Source organism: Aplidium turbinatum, chromosome 2 (genome assembly GCF_918807975.1).
Source record: "Aplidium turbinatum chromosome 2, kaAplTurb1.1, whole genome shotgun sequence".
NCBI classification, from domain to species: domain Eukaryota; kingdom Metazoa; phylum Chordata; class Ascidiacea; order Aplousobranchia; family Polyclinidae; genus Aplidium; species Aplidium turbinatum.
The window spans coordinates 20,541,675-20,563,642 of record NC_137473.1 but is presented as its reverse complement, the minus strand read 5'-3'; the positions used below and the strand labels follow the sequence as shown (position 1 = coordinate 20,563,642).

At 39.5% G+C, this 21,968-nt stretch overlaps 1 protein-coding gene across 1 annotated transcript; it reads right to left on the bottom strand.

The window, feature by feature from the left end:
* Window positions 1-2,808: 2,808 nt before the first annotated feature.
* LOC145788416 (general transcription factor II-I repeat domain-containing protein 2A-like) lies at window positions 2,809-3,954 on the bottom strand. Its single transcript, XM_082600184.1, has one exon. It carries the CDS (start codon window positions 3,952-3,954, stop codon window positions 2,809-2,811), a length of 1,146 nt encoding a protein of 381 aa, XP_082456310.1.
* Window positions 3,955-21,968: the final 18,014 nt, after the last annotated feature.

The following is a 21,968-nucleotide window of genomic DNA, read 5'->3' as shown; positions in this document are numbered from 1 at the left end:
GTTCAGCTAAATTCTGTCTTGACCACACCCTAAAAGCTGGTCACGTACTGTCTAGACTCGCTGTAGCTAACTGGCTATTCTCACCTGATCTTTCTACGTGGCAATCAACTAATTCCCTAAAGGGGAAAAGGCTGATTCCAAAAAAAATCTAGGGAGGGAAAAAAAGCTAACTACTCGCCTAGATCAGTGGTTCCCAGCAGGGGGCCACTGATCTAGCTGACTTAGGCTATTTTCTAAACTTTCTAGTTATTTATTTATCTAACTGACTTTAAAAAAAAATCTAAAAAGGCTGGTAAAAGTTAGGCCGGTGTCGCTTTCACTCGCTCGCTCTAGCGAGGAAAGCAAGGCTTGCTTGTTAAACGCTTTTTGGCAGCAATGTTTCCAAAGCCACCAGTTCGCAATTAATCGTTCGCACTTTGAATAAGGCTCGTGAGACTTACCTTGTTTGGACTTTTATTTACATCAGTAGCGATAAAACGTGAATAACCACTGACGCAAATTAAAATAAGCCAGATCGTGACGACCTTGAATAACCGGCCTACCGCGCCCCGCGTATGCGAGGCGCGGCGTGAGGGGACGGGCGACTTTGCGCCCGGAAACGGTTGGTCCACCAGCTAAGGACGCGGGGCCAGGGCTGGGGAGATGTGGTGCCTGTGAGGAGAGAATTGGTGGCCGAAATTCCGATTGATGAGGTCGCGTCCCGAAAATTTAGAAAGTCGGGACGGACCAGAGAGACGGGTACGAACCGCCCTTTTGGGATGGGGGTTCGTCTTCCGGCAGGCTGCTTGGGTCTGCCGGGGAGAACGGCTTACACCCGCGGGGAAGATAGCCCACGGAGAGCGTTCTCTCGCGTCTCTCTCTCTCGCAGTCATCCTACAGACACTCACCTGGGTTTTAATTCCTGGGAGCTCCGGGCCGGCTGCTTTTATGAGCGGCCGGGAGCTAGAAACTGTGGTCTCCTGCAAAACGGAAGATTAATTTGATTGGAAATGTGGGACGTTCTGCAGGGGCTAATAAAACGTTTTAATAAAATTCCCTCAAAAGTATTGGGTGGTTTCGTTTTGGAGGATCGTCAATTACTTGAGTAAAATTTCATCCGCGGAGCACAGAGAGTTGTGCACAAGTTGAGCAGAAAGCATTCTCGCTCAACTGGGTCGTGAGAGCTAGCGGACAGAATCGAAAACACAAGGATCAGACTTTTATAGGTAGGAGAAGTCAATTTGTTGTTTTTCTGGGGAGGGGAATCATATCAAAAGGGGTGACCAGGGACCGGTCATTAAGGGCTGAGGTTTGTGAGAACCCAGCACGTGAGGCAGCTGGCGAATACAATACACTGGGACGCGACCAAGTACAATAACATTGGGACTCATTCCACGGCCGTGACTTCAAAGATTGCGGCGCGTAACAGAAACGTCCATTCCGCTGTCACGGCGCAGTGTAGTCAATTTCGAGGCGTAAGAGAACGTCCATTTCGCTGTCACGCCGGCTGATCCGGTCGTGACATTTGCGAGCCGATTTTTGCGGCAGCTATCAAGTGGGGCTTTTCAGTCCTGCCCACTGGGCCTCTGAGAGGCGTTGCGAAGTTACGATAGACAATATACAAGGGTTTGGTCGCGCCAACTGAGATTTTTCAACGTTTGTTTGCCTTGATCCCAGCATATAAGCATGTCTGGTGGTTCCATTTGTGGTACGTTTATAGTCCAATTTTTCCAAGCCGTTTCGAGTTCTGTTATGACGTGTGAATATTCTAATATGCTGTTATTGATTTTGTATGAATATTCACCCCGTTTGATGTGCTGTTTGTATTGGAGATGAATGATTGGTAATGCGCACTGGTCTGATGTGAAGTATTAATGTTTGATATAATAATTTTCAAGTGCATGTTGATTTATGTATATTCTATCTATCCTGGTCTTACTGTTGTGTGTGAACAGTTTTTTGTATGGATGTTCTTGTCTGAATATGTCTGTCAATTGGTTATGACGTATTAATGTTCTAAGACTCAGGGGCCGGCAACCTTTTTGAGCCGCGGGCCAATTTGATAAAATAAAATATACTGGCGGGCGGTAACTGCCGGGACAGCTTTTCTGAAACGCGAATATCTTACCCTTAAATTGCACGGCGTTTTACACTCCTATTCATGCTTATATAATATGTTCATTGATATGATAAAAGGAATTTATTACTTTGAAACCGATTAATTATTAAAAGAACAAATGTGTGTAACAATTTAATGTGAATGTTGATGTTTGCATTTTTTTGCCAAAATGCCAAAGTCAGTTTTAATATTGGAACAAGAAATTTGTAAAACATCATTAACATGTTCATCAGATAAACGTGATCGAAGTTTATTTTTTGCAAAGTTCATCTTGGAAAATAATTGTTCACAAAGATAAGTGTTCCCAAACATGGATGCAAATTTTTTCGCATTATTTTGTAATTTTGGAAATAAGGTTGTAGATACATGTTCTTTGTAAAACACTTCCGGAGAAGTAACGTGAAACTTCGACTTTAACGTTGTATTATTCTGAAGTTCTATCTGTTCCATTTGCACGCTATTGTCCGCATCGGCTGGATTCACATCAAAAGGTGTTGCCAGTAACGCGAATTCGTGTTTGTGCCTTCGCATGTCCTGGAACCGGGAAGCAAACTGCTGTTTGATGTCAACAATAGCCTCCACATATGTCAACGTACTTGACGGACTGTTACCAAGATTGGAAAAATGTGCAAAATTAGAATTACGAAGTTGGTGTTCCCAAAGTCGCAGCTTACATTCAAATGCAGCAATAGAATCATAAAGAGAACTTATCAGGTGTCCGCGACCTTGTTTAAATTCAAATCGTTCAAATGGGTTGTTAAATCCACCAAAAAGGCCAAGTCAGTAACCCATTCGGGGTCATCAAAATAACTTGTGTTCATGTTCTTTTGTTGCAAGAACGTTACAATTTCTTTTCGCAAGTTATAGACTCGTTGGAGCATTGAACCGCGACTAAGCCATCTGACATCGCAGTAATACACCAAGTCAGGATATTGTGAATTCTCATGAACTAACAGGGCCTGAAACTGGCGATGATTCAAACCTCTTGCTAAAATGAAGTTAACAGTTTCCACAACATGGTCCATTACGTCCGACATATGTTTGAATTTTGATGCCAAAACCTCCTGGTGAATGATACAGTGGAGCTTAATAATTTTGTTGCTAAACCTCAATGTTTCCAAATGTTTTTGCAACAGAGCAACAACTCCTTTTCTTTCTCCTGTCATAGCTGGAGCGCCATCGGTAGTAACTGATATCAATTTGGAAAGATCCAAGTTAAGATTGTCTGTACAAGACTGTAACAAAGCCTCCAATATGTCTTCGCCATGTGTACCGTGCATGGGTACAACCTCCACAAACTCCTCAGTGACATCAAAATTCGGTGTCACGCCACGTATAAATACTGCTAACTGAGCTGCATCTTTAACACCACTACTTTCATCGATCGCTAATGAAAAATACTCCAATCGAGAACATTTATCTCGAAGTTGGCACTTAACATCGATCGAAATTGTTTCAACTTTACGCGTCACAGTTCTTGCAGATAAACTGACGTTGGAGAAAAGCGCTCTTTTGTCTGGGCAAACTTCATCTACGACGGCCAATATACATTCTTTGACAAACTCGCCGTCAGTGAATGGCTTCATTTTCTTAGCAATTATGGAGCTGACCGCAAGGGAAGCTCTTGTATTAGCCTCAGCCTCACTGTTCTCCTTCACGAATAAGCCTGATTGTTTTTTTAAATTTGATCTTAAGTTTTCTATTTTCACTTTTCTCTCACTCCCAGAAAGTTCGTCAAATTTGCCATGTAATGATTCGTAATGCCGTTTAATGTTAAATTCCTTATAGACCGCCACATTTTTCTGACATATCAAACAAACTGCTTTGCCATAATGCTCGATAAAAAAGTATATCATTCCACTCTTGCTGAAAACTTCGTTTCTCCAAATCCACTTTTCTGCGTTTTGCCATCGTTACTCCTGCCAACTGTTGGAATCTAAATTTTGAAATATATCAACCAGTTACAATCACAGTCGTGTGATTCCCTTTTTCTTTTTCTTGATTTCCAGCAAAAATTTCCTTTTTCTTGATTTCCAACATTGTGATGTCATCTGGCTTGTTCAAGATTGCATCATCTCATTGAATCAGTCTAGTTAAACTTTTGCACAAAAATAAAACGTGTGCAATGAAGCATATAATTTTTAGCACCAGGTAGTATCCGTGGTTTTGTTGCACTATGATTTTAGCATGCGAAAAAACAACTTTTTTATCGTCGCGGGCCGAATTGCGTGCTTTTGCTTGGAACTGCTCGCGGGCCAGAACGAAGCGCCTGGCGGGCCGGACCTGGCCCGCGGGCCGTAGGTTGCCGACCCCTGTTCTAAGTGCTGTTTTATCCGGTCTAGTGGAGAAATATTGCGGCTTAGCAGTGTCTAACGGATCGAGGATCACGTTAAAATTACCATATAAGATCACGTGTTGATGTTCGTATTCCAGCATAGCCTCGGAGAGCAGTTTAAAACAGGACTTCTCTCCCCGCTGCTCTGCGGAAGGTATGCGTTGAAGATGTTTATGTTAGTGTTTTCACATTTGATGTATTTGATGTTGTAATATGGTGCTGTGTGTGATTTAGGACCTGTCGTGTATGTCTTTCTTCAAGATGAACATTGTCCCTGCATAGAAGGGGGTTCTGTCAGGTTCGATGTTTGCATATGGTATGTAATTATGTTGAGCCCACGTCTCGAGTCGATCGGTGGGGTTCTGTGTGTTTCCTGTATGGCCAGTACAGAGAGTCAGTGAGATGTAAAGAACTTTTCGACATCTCGCAATTTCTTGGATATTCCGTTGATGTTCATTGAGCCAACCTTGACGTTGCCCAGTCCGGCGTCCGAATCGTCACTCTCCGTACCTGCGAACATGGTTTAAATAACATTAGCAGATTAAAGTTTTAGAGGTTGGACTAGGCCGTGTGGACGATGACGCCATCGTCTGAGTCTGAGCTCACCCATCGAACTGAAGACATTTCGATGGAGAGGAGGCAAGTGCTTTGTGGTAAAGTGTTGTGGTTTAGCCGTGTCCAATGGGTCGTGAATTACGTCCTGAAAAATCACCGACTGAGACTACACGTTGATGTTCATATTCCAACATAGCCTCAAGAAAGCAGTTGTATACAGGATTTTCTCTGAAAATGTTTGTGTTACTATTTTTAGTGTTGATGATTTATTCGGCTTTGTAATGTGGTGTGTGGTTTCGGACCTATCATGTAGGTCTTTCGTCACTATGAACTTTCCTGCATGGACAGGGTTCTGTCAGGTTCGATGGTATATATTATGTAATTGTTAGTTGTGCCCACATCTCGAATTGATTGGTTAGAATTTTGTGCTTTTCCTGTGCAGCAAGTACAGAGAATCTGAGATGTAACGAACTTTGCAGCTATTTTTTTGGATACTCCGTTGATGTTCATTGCGCTAATCTTGAGGTTGCCCAGTCCAGCTTCTGAATCGTTACTTTTCTTACCTGCAAGCATTGTTAGAGATAGAAAATAAAAAGATTATAGCTTAGGCAGTGGTTTTCAACCTCTTTGGTGGAACGGAACCCAATAAAACATTTTAAAAGCTTGAGGAACCCCTGTTCAATAATTTAATTGCCTTATGCAAAAAATATCGTTTGATTAATAAGAATTCCTTGAAGCGAAGAAAACATGTCGACGAAATTTGGCGGAAAAGCAGAAAGTTAAAAGGTAATCGCACTACAAGAAAACAACGAAAATTCGGGATCGCAGCGAACGTGATAAGTGTAGCAAATTTATTAATAGTGGCAAACCTAATCAATATTTGATTATATTTAAACAATATGCACATAATAATAAAATAGACTCTCGGATTTGAATGTAAACTTGCGGAACCCCTAGACTTACTGGCGGAACCTCAGGGTTCCGCGGAACCCTGGTTGAAAACCACTGGCTTAAAGTATGGACTAGGCCGTACGGACGATTAGCCATCGTTGTGTTCGTGAACTCATCGACCGAACTGAAGCAGTCCAGCTCGCAGAAATTCTCTTGAAGAAGCGCACTCTGAGTCAGTTGATAGTTGTCATTGTCAGCTGAGATCGACTCACCCTCGTAGCTAGCGTGGGATGCGTCGTCGTCATTGGTCGCTGCTTTGGTAGATGCTTATTGTGAAACCGATGTACATCTGATTGAGGTTTAGGAACAAGGTCTTGTTTTGGGGAAGTCTTTTCAGTGTTGGAAAAGTGTCTTTCCAAATGTTCGGCAGCTGAAGTCGAGCTATCTTGCTCGCAAGATTTTGGGTGGTGCTTCCCCGGCGTCCCCGCGCGTCTCACAATGATAAACCCATCATTACTTGTGCTGTTTTTTTGTTTTTTTTGGTTCTTTGCCCTCGTGCTTGGGAGCTTGGAACGTACAGCTCCGCAACCAGGCTTGTGAAAGCCTGATGCCTAAAGCGGTGCAGGTAATCACTCGTATGGTTTGTGACGACTTACTTGAATTGAATGCCACCCTGTTTTAGGCTGCGGAATTGCGTGGCCGTGCCTTGTGTTGTGGATTTTTCTGTAGGAGCCGGGCTTCACTTTTTTGACAGAAGCGTTCATTGCTGATATCTAACAAAAGTTTCGATCTTCTCACCACGCCCGTTTTCTGGTCGTCTTGGACGCCCGTTCCCGAAGCGGATTGGCCTGGGTTTGCTTTTTTTGGTTGGGCACTTGGAAGTCAGATGGCTTCGGACTTTGCAGATTCGGAACAGTGGCAAGTGTCCCTGCCCAGGTCTGGTGATGGAGATCCATTCACAATACATCTGCACTTTTTTTTAGTATTGTCAAATAAATAAGAGTTTCTTGAGAGACTTCGGATACCTTATCAGATCTGGTAAGGTGTTTCATTTTTTCCACATTTTCGAAATTAAAAAAGTTCGGGTTTGCGTATGATGGGATTATGGAAATGTAATTTTTATTCCGTTATGACGTCATTTCGATGTGGCATCGCGAGGTCGAAACTCGTGTGGGACTAACAATAGGGGATTTCCGATAACTCGTTAACGTAACAATGTAAAGAGACGAAATTGGTTTTAAAATGTGTAGAAGGGCCGCTTTCCTATACCTGCAAAGTGACGGGCCAAGAGATGTCATTGTCGTATATTCATTACAAAACGAATTATAAACGTTTTTTACAAAATCTGATCGGTACTTTTGCTCCTTAATATTAAGTACTTTGTCGTAATATTTCTTTAATGGTCTCGAGGTAACTGTTCTGTTGCAAACTTAGCAATTGTATACGTAATGTAAAGCTGAGAATTTGCAGAGATAAATTGATACTGGGTCGAAATCAATATTATTGAACTTGCTAATGATGTCTACAGTTAATCTTGCAATATATCTGAACGAGGTTTTGCAAAACCGGCTCACATTTCTCGACGTTCTCATTTTTCTCATGCTATTGCCTATATTAACTGATCATTCTAGTAACAAAATAACTCTTTAACAGCAAACAACGCTATTATAATAAGCACTATCATTCCATGTTGCACACAAAGTCGCAAATCGGCACGGCGGTTGCTTTCATCACAAACTCTCTCATTTTTGAGATTTTCTATTCGTCGCTCAGTGGCACGATTATTGTTAACAATCGACCTCCTGAAAGATGTAAGTACATGGGCGCACATGACGTATATTGCGAATTGGCTTTGAACTGTGAAAAAATTTCTCAATTTTGCTGCTCCGCTCTTCAACAGATTTCCAATATCAACAGTTGCTGGAAGCGAAGTAGGGATTTTCACAATTTCAATGGAAAACGATGGAGACTCCGAAAAAGACCCAAAGTTACGTTTTCTGGAGACAGCCACTAAGAACCATGTTCCACGAAATCTCTGTAAACTACATCAATCACTTCTTCTTAAATGTAATCTCGCTGAAAAAAAGTAATGAATGGTCTATCGCATGCCTTTGGTTTTAAGTGAATCATTATGAATGAAGGAACGTAAACAGACACGACGTAGGACAATAACTTGATCAGTTTTGACTTGTCTGCAGTAGAAAGCTTGTCAAATTGAGAAAGAAACAAGCGTAGATAGCCATTGGCAGTTGTTATCCATCTGGAGTTGCATATGGTTTATAAATCAAAAGATGCTTCAAATTGTGTGGTACATCCATAAACGTAGAACAAGCCAACACCAGCATGCACATTTGATCTTTCCTAAAATCGTTGTTTTGTCCTTTGGTAACTTCCTGCTGTTCAGCAAACCATTCGATTCTACCTTTGAGATGCACTGCAGCGATATTCGTAATAGGAACTGTTGGCAGCATTGTTGAGCAAGACTTCTGATTTTGTTGAGCAAGGCACCGTCCTGCATCATTGCCGGACCTTTTGTCTTCCTTCAAACAATGATATCACATGGGTGAGGTAAATTTCATTTACATGAAACAAGCATTCTAAAGTGTAGATTGTAAATACTTTCGCAAGCATCTTGTGACATGGTATTGTACAAAATTTCACTTGTGACAGATGTACCGGAGGAAAAAAATTAACTGCGATTAATGCTTCTGCCTTGCTACGCTTCTCAGCGATCAACTGGCCAAGGAAAACATCGATTCGAGCGGTTAACCACACGACCATCTTAGCAAAGTTGCATGCACAGCTGCAGTTCAACTTTCTGCAATGCCATCATGTGAACTTTTTCACGTTGACGGAATATCGTCGATGGGGAAGCAGCGATTTTAGCACCTCCACAGCACAAGAGTTGATCGGATTGCTGACAGATCCTTGTCATTCGGCGGTCTGCGAGTATGCGACTTCCACTACTCACTTTCAGAGTCTTTTGCGTACTGGCTCCCACCTGTAATCGGTTTTAGCAAAAACGTTGGATCAGTTTCGTCTTCCTCGGAACTTTCCAAGCTAGCCAAATGGGTCTCACTCAAGTTTTTTTATTTTTCATTTTCTTAGCTTTGCAGCAGTAATGCAAGGTAAATTTGCACAACAGCTCTACTGACGGAAGCAGAGGTAGAGGGTGAATCAGTATCCATTTCTTTCTTGATTTTTTAGCTTTATCCATCGTTCGTTTTAAAAGTTCATTATCCAGACTCCGTCCTATCACCACCTTTCTTTCACTTTTCTGATCTAATAAAAATTCAACCTCTATCGCTGGAATACGATCTTCAAATGCACATGCGCTCAGAACTTTGCCTTTGTGAAATTTCAGTTCCTGCTTATGAATGCATTTACATTTGCAAATATTGCATAACTTGCTTAGCCATCCTACCTCATGACTGCTGCTTTTCGTTTTCCCCTCTTTAAAGATAATTTCCATTTTCTTAGCAGATTTTTTAACTTAGTTTGTACTCGGTTCCTACTCAAAATTGGCAGGCCAGACGTAATCCACACGCCCACGGTGTCTTCTCGTAACTGCTCTTTATTAAGTTTTTAAATCCTGGGGGTTTCTTTTCAAATTTAATATTAAATTCAGTTAATTTGGCTTTCAAATATTCAAAATGCCAAATAACTTCCTTATTCAAAGACAAAACATTCCTTCTTCACACGCTTCACTACCTTCCTTCTGAATACTACTTAAACAATAAACCTGAAACTTTGAGCTGCTAGTATTCTAGAATACTACCATTCTGTCGTGATAAGTAAAGTACTATTATCCGCTAACAGTTTGTAAGAAGGGAGAAAAAATTGAACTTATAGCAACACTTTGTGCATGCGAAATATCGTTTTTTCGAAATAATTCGCTTTGCGGAGAAGATATGGCAATGAAGAAGAAGGTATAGGAAAGCGGCCCTTCTGTGCATTTTGACACGAATGTCGTCTCTCTACCATGTTACGTTACCAAGTTATGGGAAATTCCTTATTTTTAGCCCCACGCGGTGCCACATCTAAATGACGTCATGATAGAATAAACATTACATATTTAAATCAGTGTCCAAAATCATCCTATCATACGCAAACCCAAATTTATTTTTTTAATTTAGAAAGTGTGGAAAAAATGAAGCACCCTACTGTCTGGTCTACCTACTGCCATGTTTTCACTTTTCAGTTAAATTATGTTTACTCTCAAGTCTTAAACGATCTACCAATACCATTGCAATGGCATGCCCAATTTTAGCTGGATATGGTGTACTGAGAGCTCGTGGAACTGAGGTGTCTTATCTGAGAGTTACAACCCGCCAGCAAAACATTTCGCAGTTATTTTTTTTCGTAGGTTTAAATATATATACTGTATTTATTTTGAATAAGATTCTTCTGATCTATTTAAATAAGACGCTTCTGATGATCCGGTTGAAGTGAAACAGGCTGTTAAGAATTCAGATAGTAATAACTATATTTGATTTAACTTGCTCTGCTTTGCTTTTTTGCTTAGCATTGAGCACTTTTTGTAGTATTAATAGTTTTCATTGTTTTATACTGTATTTATATTTTTTGCTTATATTAAATATTTTACTTTTACTAAATCTTACCGTAAAAAAATAGAGATAAATTAGTTTCGTCAAACTTTTCTTTGTTTGCATTCTCAATGTTTCTGAGCAGTAGCCCATGATGTTTATATAATTATTCAATGATTTCTGCTGTTTAAAGAACTTCAATTTCGGTCAAATACAAAACGTAAATTCCAAGCAAGAATAATAATCTAGGACATGGTGACACCAATCCCACATCCAGCATCATACATAAGCTACAGTTGATGCGTTTTTGTCTGACGCGTTTATTCCTCATAGAAGCGATGGTATGACCTGCAATTGTTAGCAATCAAGTCGGCCACTGGTAATCGTTGTTTGTTTTTCTTTCTGCATGATCTTGTGGCCGTGTCAAGTACAGACATGTCCCTTACTAGCTTACCCAAACAATATTTTTTGCACTTAAGCCCTCAGTTTAAGATTTTGCTACTTTTTCGGGTACATTGACATGTGTATAACTGTATATCGTTTATTATAACTTAGCTAGTGACCCATCTGTTCATCACATTGAATTCAAAAAATAAAATGGTAGGCTGTGATATTAAGTAGCCTATTAAACTTTATCAGTTCTTTTTTGCAAGCAACAATGTATTAATAAAGCGTATTGTGACATCAACAACTTTTCGTCCTTGATTTGATTTTGGATATCCTCTTTTAGCTGTTATAGACCTAACAACTTTTTTTCAAACATGAAGTGCATGGAATATGACTTGTATTTTATGTTTCATCTTTTGTACACTGTGTATTGATTTTTTACTAAAATAAACATATCTTCGCTCTTTTGTTACCATTTGTCTTTTGAACTCGTATCAGTTTAAAATTTGTCACTGAATTGAAAATAGTCAAACAATGTAGACCTGATAAGACATTCATGTTGTGTTGTAATTTACTGCTATTTTAGAAGAGAACGAAAATCAAACATTTTTAGTAAGAATTAGGCTATTCAATTTCATGTTCCGATTATCGAAGCAAACAATATATCACTTAGCAGGTGTTTAAAAAAAAGGTAGAAGCGACAAACGCGAACTTTAAGGCGTGCTCAAGACCGAAGAGATTTGGGCTAGTGTACCAACAAAGATGGGCTTGATCTTGAAGATCACAAGTGATCTTGATCTTAAAGATCACTTATTTTGGTGATCTTGTACAACTAAACAAGCGAGAGAAATCGTGGCTCCTTTACGGCGTAGCTTGGATGCCTGCTAGGATGGGTAGGTAGCAGTGGCGTACCGTGACCACTTTGACAGGGTGTTCAGTGACGGCAAAGCAACAGCTGGGGGGCCTCCCCAGAAAATTTTTAAAATTAACATTAAATTTGGTGCGTTTAGAGAGCCTTTTCAGCACAAATTCTGAACATGAACAGAACTGACAAAAATAATGTTGTCGGAATGGAGAAGAATACAAAATAGATATTTATTTGACAGCGCATTGAATGAAAGACTTAATAATATCAAACATTAAGTTGCATTTCTAAAGTCACATACTTCAGTTCACTTTTTATTTTCGACCATCAAAACGAACAATACTACTTGCCATAACACAGCAGGAGTCTGAAAAAAACGCGAAAGTTAAAGCGTGCTCGAGATGGAAATGATTTACTTCATGCAAGGATTAGACACGGTCGCAACACCTTGAGAAATGTACAAGCGAATTAAAAACAAACAGGTGAAAGTTAAAACAATAGCAAAGCAACTCGATAATAAACAAGAAAAGAAAGTCGATTGCTATGTTGATCGGCTGTACTTTTATCCGCCGTAGCCTACTACTTAGTAAAAACGAAAATGTTTAACACCTCGACTACAGAAGGAAAATTCATCGATAGCATAATTCGATTCTTCTTGTTTGTGCAATAAACTTTTGAATTACATCGTCGTAGAAAGCTTGCTTTTGCTTCAGTTCTAGCAAAAGTTGTTTCCAGCGCTGATCACCTCAAACTCTAATCCAACAAGCTAAAACTTGCTATTGCCTGGGATTCCCCCAATGACGCGCCAAGGTGTGCAGATCAGCGAGTGCACAGCCTGGCTGACCTAAAACCATTGCTGTTTTCGCTGCCTTGTGACGTCATTTTTCTTAATTGTTTATTTTAAATAGCACTCGCAAAGCTGTCAGTGCACACCCAGCTTAAAGGTAATGACCGAAAAAAAATTAAAGGCAATGACCTCAAAGGTTGGAGTATTAAAATTAGAAGGGGACGAGTTTTGCAATTGAAAAGAAAGCAATCAGCATGCAGCAAGATGTTAGAATATCATGAAAGTAAAGAACATCGACAACCGATGGAAATTTTCTTTTTTTCTGGATTTCTTGGGGTGTGCAGTGCACCCCTTGAACACCCTGAATATACGCCACTGGTAGGTAGTCCGTCGGAGTGGGATGCAGGCATCCAGTCACAGTGCGTCGTTGATGGCGGTGTCAATGTGGTGGGTGTGAGAACTACGACATCAGGCCGGTGCGCAGTACTCAGCGGTGGAATGGACAAGGGCTAGAGTAGCTGCACGAAGAGTTTTGGCACCAGCTCCCCAGCCGGAACCCGCCAATCGTTTCAAAAGTGTGACGCGTGCAGTGGCGTAGCCAAGGGGGGGGGTTTTGGGGATTACAACCCCCCCCCCTTTGGCACGCGTGTGACGTCACGATATTGAGAATGATGCTTTCAGTCTAAAAAAAAATTGCCTAATTTTATACAAAACTGCATTGAAAGAGCGAGTTTTGCATATACTGTACCAAACATTCAAACATCTCAGCCAGGAATTAGCAACAAGAAAACATAGAGACTTAGCTTTATTTCCGAAAAATGCCGAAGAAAACATGATCTTATCCTTTTGCTATGCTACCGGACAGCACCATTTTGCAGGAATATTCATACCCACATTTTTGTTGAAAATGCTCTCAGAATGCACCAAACTCAAAGTAATTTTTCAAAATTTTTGATTTTGCGAGCCGCAAAATCATTTGACATAACATAACAGCAATAAGAACACAATGATTGTTTATCCATATGAGTTTTGTACTTGACTCACTAATCTCTGAAAATTTGGACGATAAGTTGTTAATGCTGTGCGAATTAATTCTTCCAAGTGTTCATTTGTCAAGGTTGCACGATGTTTTGATTTTACAAAGTCGTAAATTCTTGTAAAAATGAAAAAGTAAGTTCTGGTACCATTTCTAAGCTTCAACTAATCGCTGCTTATAGCGACTCTACTAAACTTCCATTTGTTGCTGACTGAACGCAAAATGAACCATGGGAGGCACAATGTTGCTTTGCAAAGTCACAATTCCATTGTTTAACAATGGCTACAGTAAAAGAGAGACTCTTGTTTGATATTTGTGTTGTATTGGCCGAAAATTAGATTTTCAAGACAGTGTAGGCTAAGTCACAAATGTTAATTTATACCAACCGATTTTTGCGCCCCTATCAATGTGGCGCCCATGGCTCGAGCCATACCTGCTATACCCTAGGTACGCCACTGCTTGGTTGACAGTCCGAGATAATATATTTATAAAGTATAATCTTAATTTTTTTGTAATACTTACGATTCAATACAAGAGCCACAAAAAATATGTTGAAGAGCCGCATGCGGCTCGCGAGCCGCAGTTTGCCCACCGTTGAATTATAGACCATGTGTCTGTCAGGAAGCAAACGGAGTAACTTGCAGTCAGTGACTTTTACAAAAACCAATGCTTTTGTTTTCTGATAAAGTTTTAAGCAAAAAACAAACAATATTTAGAAAAAAATATTGCAAACAAAATTTTTTATTGTTCATCCAATTGGAAGCGACTTTTTTTCAACGACTCGCCATAATCCTTCCGGCTCTACAGTACACCCCTTGTGGCAACTAATAACATTAAGCCACATTTTTTATTTGAGAAATCGCTTCTTAATTACCTTATAATTGAGTGTGATGGGCCAATTCTTTATGTTCGATTTTAATCTTTTACAGGTGGACGTCGTCCACGCTTCACCTAACAAAATCGTAATTGGCGTCCAACTTGCGTTTTCTTGTTTTGCTGGAGACATTGTCAAACATTTGCAAAGAATGAGATCAAACCACCGCAAAAAAATGTTTCAAGTTATTTTTGAGCCACATGTTTAGTCTACACTTTTTCAAAGGTAGGCTACTGTCATTTCTTTATATTAGACCTAAATCAAGCAATGAGCTTTTGTACACCTATTTGTGTCAATTGTCTTTTGTTCAGTTTTCTTTCAAACTCACACTGTCCAATTTGGTTACACATGATCAAAAAAGACTTTGTATTTTGCAGCACATACCAGGGAACTATTCACTCGTTTTTACCATTATTTCAACGTCTAGAGACGTCAAATCAATGTTAAAGTGTCTGATTACTGTCTTGGGTAGCGCTAGTACAGAAAAGTATTGGTGTCACATGGTATTTGAACAACCTATCCAAAAATAGTTAAGGGAAGGGAAGGCAATTTGATACATTTTAAACATTTTTGCTTGTTATCTAAAAATTATGTAACACAAGCTATTTAGTTTAGGCTGAAATGAAAGTCTGATTTCTTACACACTTTTTAAAAACATTTTCACTTTTCTATTTTTGTTGCTTTTTTAAAAATTGCAATGTTAAAAACGTCACTCAAATGTATCAATTCACCTTCCACGGAAGGTAAGTTAATAGACTCGGAAGGTAATTTGATACAGTAAAACTAATACTGAAATCCCCTTTGAGGCCAATGTGCGCGGCAAAGCTTCTGCTGCAGGATGGACATGGGGGAAGGATGATTGGCTGGAGTTCTTATTCAAGGTTCGGGGTTTACGCAGTTGCGTGACGCGACAATTTATCAAAAGACAATTTATCGAACGACAGTTGATCGAACGACAGTTGATCGAACGACAGTTTATCGAAAGACAGTTTATCTAACGACAATTCATCGAAACGACAGTTCATCGAACCGACTGTTTATCGAAACGACAGTTTATCGAACGACGAAGCACATTATGCAATGGAATACTCAGGGGTTAAGGTTAGAGTTAGGGGTTAGGGTTAGAGTTAGGTTTTCGATTAACTGTCGTTCGATAAATTGTCATTCGGTGAACAGTCGTTTCGATTAATTGTCGTTCGATTAACTGTCGTTCGATCAATAGTCGTTCGATAAACTGTCGTAGTAGCCTACCACGCAGTTGTCGTGTTTTTTTTACAGCAGATAGCGTGCAGGCCTACGAAATCCTATTTATAATAGCTGTTTCCCAAAGTAGGCTAACAGGTAGCCTATAATTAAAGAATAACGACTTAGGCTAGTTAAATCAATAAGATCAATGACGACATTTATTACAGTCACAATCACTGTATTAAGTTACTTTCTGCACATGTATCAATTTAGTGAATTTACCTTTTTTAATTAAAATTATAAAATTCTGATTTTTGTGTGCTTGGATGCACATTGCAAAACTAACATGTTCTTGAAGCTTTATCAACAAATTGTTAAATGAGATTGGTTTCATTTTTCTGGAACTTTCTAAGTTACAATTTTTCAGACGAAAATAATCATTAGCTAAAAACTTTACAAAAATACTCAAAAAACATACTTTTCCGATTTTAAGCCACGAAAGCACGAGTTAGCTGCAGGCACTAGCGTACGCAGGGGGGGGGCATTGGGCCATGCCCCCCTCCCCTGCACCTAAAAATGTTTTTGTAGTTAACGACGTAGACTAAGGCATTTAATTTGTTTTGAATTGCACTGTCAAAGCAATTAACAATGTTGTTCTATAGACTAAGCCAATACGAAATAGGCTACATGGCCCAATCCACCTACCCCACCACAGGTATGCCAATGTAGCATAGTGTTCTGTAAGCCTATTATAGCCTAGTGAGAAAGAAATGGATAAAGTCTAAACTAAAACCATACTGGGATATCATGAAGACGTCTGGGATATCCATGGCCAGTGGCGTAGCCAGGGGGAGTTTGGGGGTTAGGCTACAACCCCCCTTTGGCACGCGTGTGACGTCAAGATATTGAGAATCATGCTTTCAGTCTCTTTATGCTTTGGAATGATGCTTTCAGTTTAAAAAAAAACTTGCCTAATTTTAAACAAAGCTGCATTAAAAGAGCGAGTTTTGCCAATACCAAACATTCAAACATCTCAGCCAGGAATTAGCAACAAGAAAACATAGAGACTTAGCTTTATTTCCGAAAAATGCCGAAGAAAACATGATCTTAGCACCATTTTACAGGAATATTCATAGGCTACCCACATTTTTGTTGAAAATGCTCTCAGAATGCACCAAATTCAAGTAATTTTTCAAAATTTTTTGGAGCAGGCCCTCCAGACCCCCCGCCGCTGCGTGTTGCCTTAGGCGAAAACGCCGTCGGGCTTCGCCTGCCGGTCGTCAAATCCCCCCCTTTCAAAATTCCTGGCTACGCTACTGTCAATGCCCCCCCCCCCCCCTTGAGAAAATCCTGCGTACGCCACTGGCTGCATGGTGTTATTTTGTAGGCATTATTGGTTGCAATAATTGGGAGATGTTGCCTGAATTGCTGTCTCATCAGCAAGTAGAACAAAAAACTTACATCAGTCGCCAGTAGGTTTTTTAATGAGATAAACTGAGTTTTGTCAAAAATTTTCCCTCTGCTCCTTGTTATAAATTAGAAACAAAATGTAGGCTATTGGCCATAGAAAACAATGTAAAATAACATACTTTTCAGTTTGGCTAATCGTATTCTCTTTGATGATTTCAAAGAAACCCAAATTTAATTAAAAGATGAATCAAAGCAACTCAAAACTCGAGAACAAAAGGCGAAGTCATTACAGTTAAATACTTTTCCACGCACGGCGGCGCTCAGTAGCCTACTTAGAATTAATGATCAAATCAACCAAATAACCCATTTCAAAGTGTTCAGTGCACTTAATTTAAAATCGCGCTTTACCAAATACCTCTAGCGAATGAAAATCGCAAGTAGGCTATACCGCATATCAAGCAAATGGTAAACTGTAGCCAACCAATATAGTCGTCTTTCTTTTGGGCTCACGGATGGTGTATCAACATTCCAGCAGATAATAATCGATGGCTTAGGCTAATTGAAGAAAAGTAGTCCAGTCGCTGAACTTAAAAATAAGGTCAAACCCGGAATATATAGCCTAATAATAGTAAGCTGAAACTTTGCCAGGTGTTTCTATTAATGATGTGTAGTCACCAAAAAAGCCCCATGATTCCTCCTTGGGAATAGTGAATTTTGGCCCATGGCTACCTAAAGATATGGCCTGATTTGTCACATTTTGCAGAAATTTCCAGATTTTGCCAACTTTGGGCGACTGTTTAAATGAATTTTTCTAAAAATTGTATTTTTTCGTCTTCTTTACTGTTTTCCCCAGACTACACAATAGGTTTTAACATCATCAGATGTTGAAAAACAAAGACGATTTGATTTCGAAGATTTTAGTCAGACTGTTCATTTTTCAATATCAGTCTGATTGAGCGTTTTTCAACGTATTTTTTCTCATTTGCTATTGCTTCCCCAAGCCAACAAAAAGCTTTATATAACCAACAGCAAAAAAGTAAACAGATATCAGAAAATGTCAATCAAACACTATGGCAGTAGCGGACATCAAAATGTGACAAATCAGGCCGTATCTCCAGGTGGCCATGTTTGGCCATTTTTCCATAGGCCTAATGGCAGCAGCTCCCATAGGCTAAAATTGATGTTTTATACCCAGTGGTGGATTTCCAAAAGATTAGCTTCCGGAACGTTAGTTTTGTGACTTTAAAACAACACATTTGTTGTAAGCTACATGCTTAAAACGTTGCTAAAGTAAATATCATAGTCTGTAGATGATATTACGTTCAATCAAAATACATTCGTATTTTAGTGAAACAATAACACAAAAAATTGAAAGTTTCATAATTTCTCTATACATTTATCGTATTCAAAACCATAAGACCTTTGGCGACTTCGGGTCTCAATTGCCGAGTTACGTCCCTGGCGCAACCAGGATCCAACATACTTCTCTGGTAAAACTTTCTCAGTGGAGGACGGACCATTCATATAAAGAGAATGAAATGTATGCTAAACTATGCTATGCTAAACTTATGCTATGCTAAACTAAACCATGCTAAACTTGAAACCTGCAGTTACAGTTACAGCGAGCCAGCGAGCCAGAGTTTGAATTGTCGGCTTGAACTATTTTAGGTTTGAATTGTCGGCTTTTCTCTGTTTTGTTTTTTGTCGTTAATCTCAGCTTTAAATTATCGGCTTTTAATTGACGGCTTTGAATTTTCGTCTTTGAATCGTCGTCTTTGAATCAACTGCTTTGAATTTTCGTCTTTGAATCATCAGCTTTGAATAAACGGCTTTGAATTTTCGGCTTTGAATTGTCTGCTTTAAATTGTCGTGCTACCGAACAAAGTATTATCTTGCCCTTTATCATGTATTTTTCAACTTGTACTTCATGGAAAGAAGAATAGTTGTAGATCAGTACTCTTATGCATCAATTTTCTTTGAAAAGTAACTGTAACTAGTTACTGTAACTAGTTACTGTAACTAGTTACTGTAACTAGTCACTTTTTAAAAAACGGTAACTGTAACTAAAACTAGTTACTTTTTGAGCGAAGCAACTGTAACTCAGTTACTTTAAAAGTAACTAGTGCCCACCACTGCTTATAAATTTGCATATTCACTAGCAACCAAGCCTATCTCGTCTAGTTTAGTCTCCACTAAGTTCGACTAGAAGTGACGTCATATCACTAGGTGGCGTAGACGAGTTTGCCACTTCCAGGTGGCGTGAGAGAGAAGCGCTAGAGAGCGTGGGTAAAAGGTCGGTTTCTTGGCTGTGGGCCTCAATTGTAAGGAAGTGAGTTTTTCAACCCGTAGGGGAAGGGAAGGTAATTTGATACGGAAGGTAATTTGATACACCCCCCCTACAGAAATGTACAAAAAATATTGGTCAAAAATATTGTCATTAGGTGGAAGATCTGTGAAAATAATGCCTACAAAAATTGCACCATGCAGCTAACTCGTGCTTTTATGGCATAAAATTGTGAAAGTGTGTTTTTTGAGTATTTTCGTAAAAATTTTAACTCATGATTATTTTCGTCTGGAAAATTAAAGAAAAGTTCCTGAAAGATGAAACCAAACTCATTTGACAGTTCATTGATAAGGCTTCAAGGGCATGTCACGTTTTTTCTGCAATGTGCATCCAAGCATACAAAAATCAGTATTTTATAACTTTTTTTTAAAAAGGTAAATTGATACATGTGGGGAAGGTAAATTGATACAGTATATTAAATTCTTTTTTGTGACTGTAATAAATGTTGACATTGATCTACTTGATTTAAATAAGTTATTCTTTATTAACAAGACCTGCTACTTTGGGAAACAACTATTATATAGGCTTTCGTAGGCCTACACGCTATCTGCTGTCAAAACATGAGAAAAGTGCAAAGCACCCCCCTTGAGAGAGAGAGAGAGAGAAACCTTTTATTTCGTCTGTTGCGACAATAGTACGGTACAATTATACACAATACGAATAAAATAGTACCATAGCTATCTAAATACCACAACAGACAGGAAGCAGCGAAAGACTATATCAGTCATCGAGTCAGCTGCTTCCCAGTTCTTAATGTGACAAATGTCAAGCATCGGCAAATTACGTTGAAACAAGAACAAGAACTAAGAACTCCAGCCAATGATCCTTCCCATGACCATCCCGCTGCAGAAGCTTCGCCGCACACATGGGCCTCAACAGTCATCTTTGCACCCAAGCACGCCAATCACATATTAAATTTTCATTTATTGCTTTGCTGTCAAAGGGGATTTCTGTATTAGTATTACTGTATCAAATTACCTTCCGGGTGTATCAATTTACCTTCCGTGGAAGGTAATTTGATACATTTGAGTGACGTTTTTAAAATTTCAATTAAAAAAAAAGTAACAAAAATAAAAAAGTGAAAATGTTTTTAAAAAGTGTGTAAGGGATCAGACTTTCATTTCAGCTTAAAATCAATAGTTTGTGTCAGATAATTTTCAGTTAACAGGCAAAAATGTTAAAAGTGTATCAAATTACCTTCCCTTCCCCTACCGGATGTCTTGGCAATGGATTCTAGCCTATGTGTATTCGATCATGCAGTTGCACTTCAAAGAATTTTAGGTCAGTTTCAGAAGTATTGGCTAAGTCAATTACTGTGTACAATTACATGCAGTGCCGGTCTTAGGGTATTTCGGGCCCTGTGCGGAATATGCTTTGCGGGCCCCAATGACAATGATCCAATTCAGTAGCGTAGCTAGATATTTTGAAAGGGGAAAGGGGGTGCTTTGACAGTCGACGGACAAAGCCTGGCGTTGTGTTTGCCGAAGGCGACACCTAGCAGCGGAGGGTCTGGGGGGCCTCCCCCAGAAAATTTTGAAAAATTACTTTGAATTTGGGGCATTCTGAGAGCATGTTTAACAAAAAATTGGGTATGAATATTACTGTAAAATGGTGCTGTCCGGTGGCATAGAAAAAGAATAAGATCATGTTTTCTTTGGCATTTTTCGGAAATAAAGCTATGTCTCTATGTTGAGTCTAGATGCAACCTATTTCGTCTCCTGAACAATTCGCACCCCGATTTCGTACCCTAACCCTGGTCCCAAATAGGTTGAATCCTTAAACATTTCTAACCCTGACGTGATTGCATAGCACGAACAATTGTTGAGAGAATATAATTTCCAGCACATTCTAAGGCTCATGTAGAAAATGTTTGTTTTGTTTGTTTTATTATCTTTATCCTGCATTGCCGGAAAGCGGACTTGAGCGCTATGCATCGGTGTACGCCTTCCGACGTACACCTGACCCACGCTGCAGCCGACGACAACGTCTGTTTCCGGTTGTCTACTCTACTTATGACTTAAATTTGGTACTACTCATTACTCGAAATCGATCACTGGGTAGAGGCAATTATTGTAAAGTTTCTTGCCCAGAGAAACAACAGCAAGTTCGGGTGGCTGGAATTGAACATGCAGGCTCTCGACTGCGAGCCCAACGCGCTATAACCACTCGGCCACAGCTGGCCAAATGTTAATACTGTATCCCTTAGCTGCCATTTAAGCAGAAAAACTTTGGATTTTTAGGTTGCTTCAACGTTTGATGACATTGAATCAGCATAATAACGGTGAATTCTTTGCTAAGAATGGATGGGAGTACTTACTTCTACACTAATCAACGCAATTTAGTTCAAGTGTTACATCACAATGTCTGGCTTTGATCTCCGAGTAATAGTGATAAGGCAAGGTTGGTTACAAAATTAAATTATACGAGTAGGCTAAGTTTTGGTATTACAGTAAGAAAGAAAAGGCCCAGGAAAAATTCTATAAGTGAGAATGAATACGATGAACCTACAGTACTTGCTCTCCACCACTTTCGCTCACATGACACGCAAAAATAAACCTAAGGATGAAAGCCAGTGTTGTACGTTGACGCCGTCAATTTGACGGCGTCATTTGACGGCGTCAACTTTTTGTTGACGCTGAGGCTAGCGCCGTCAA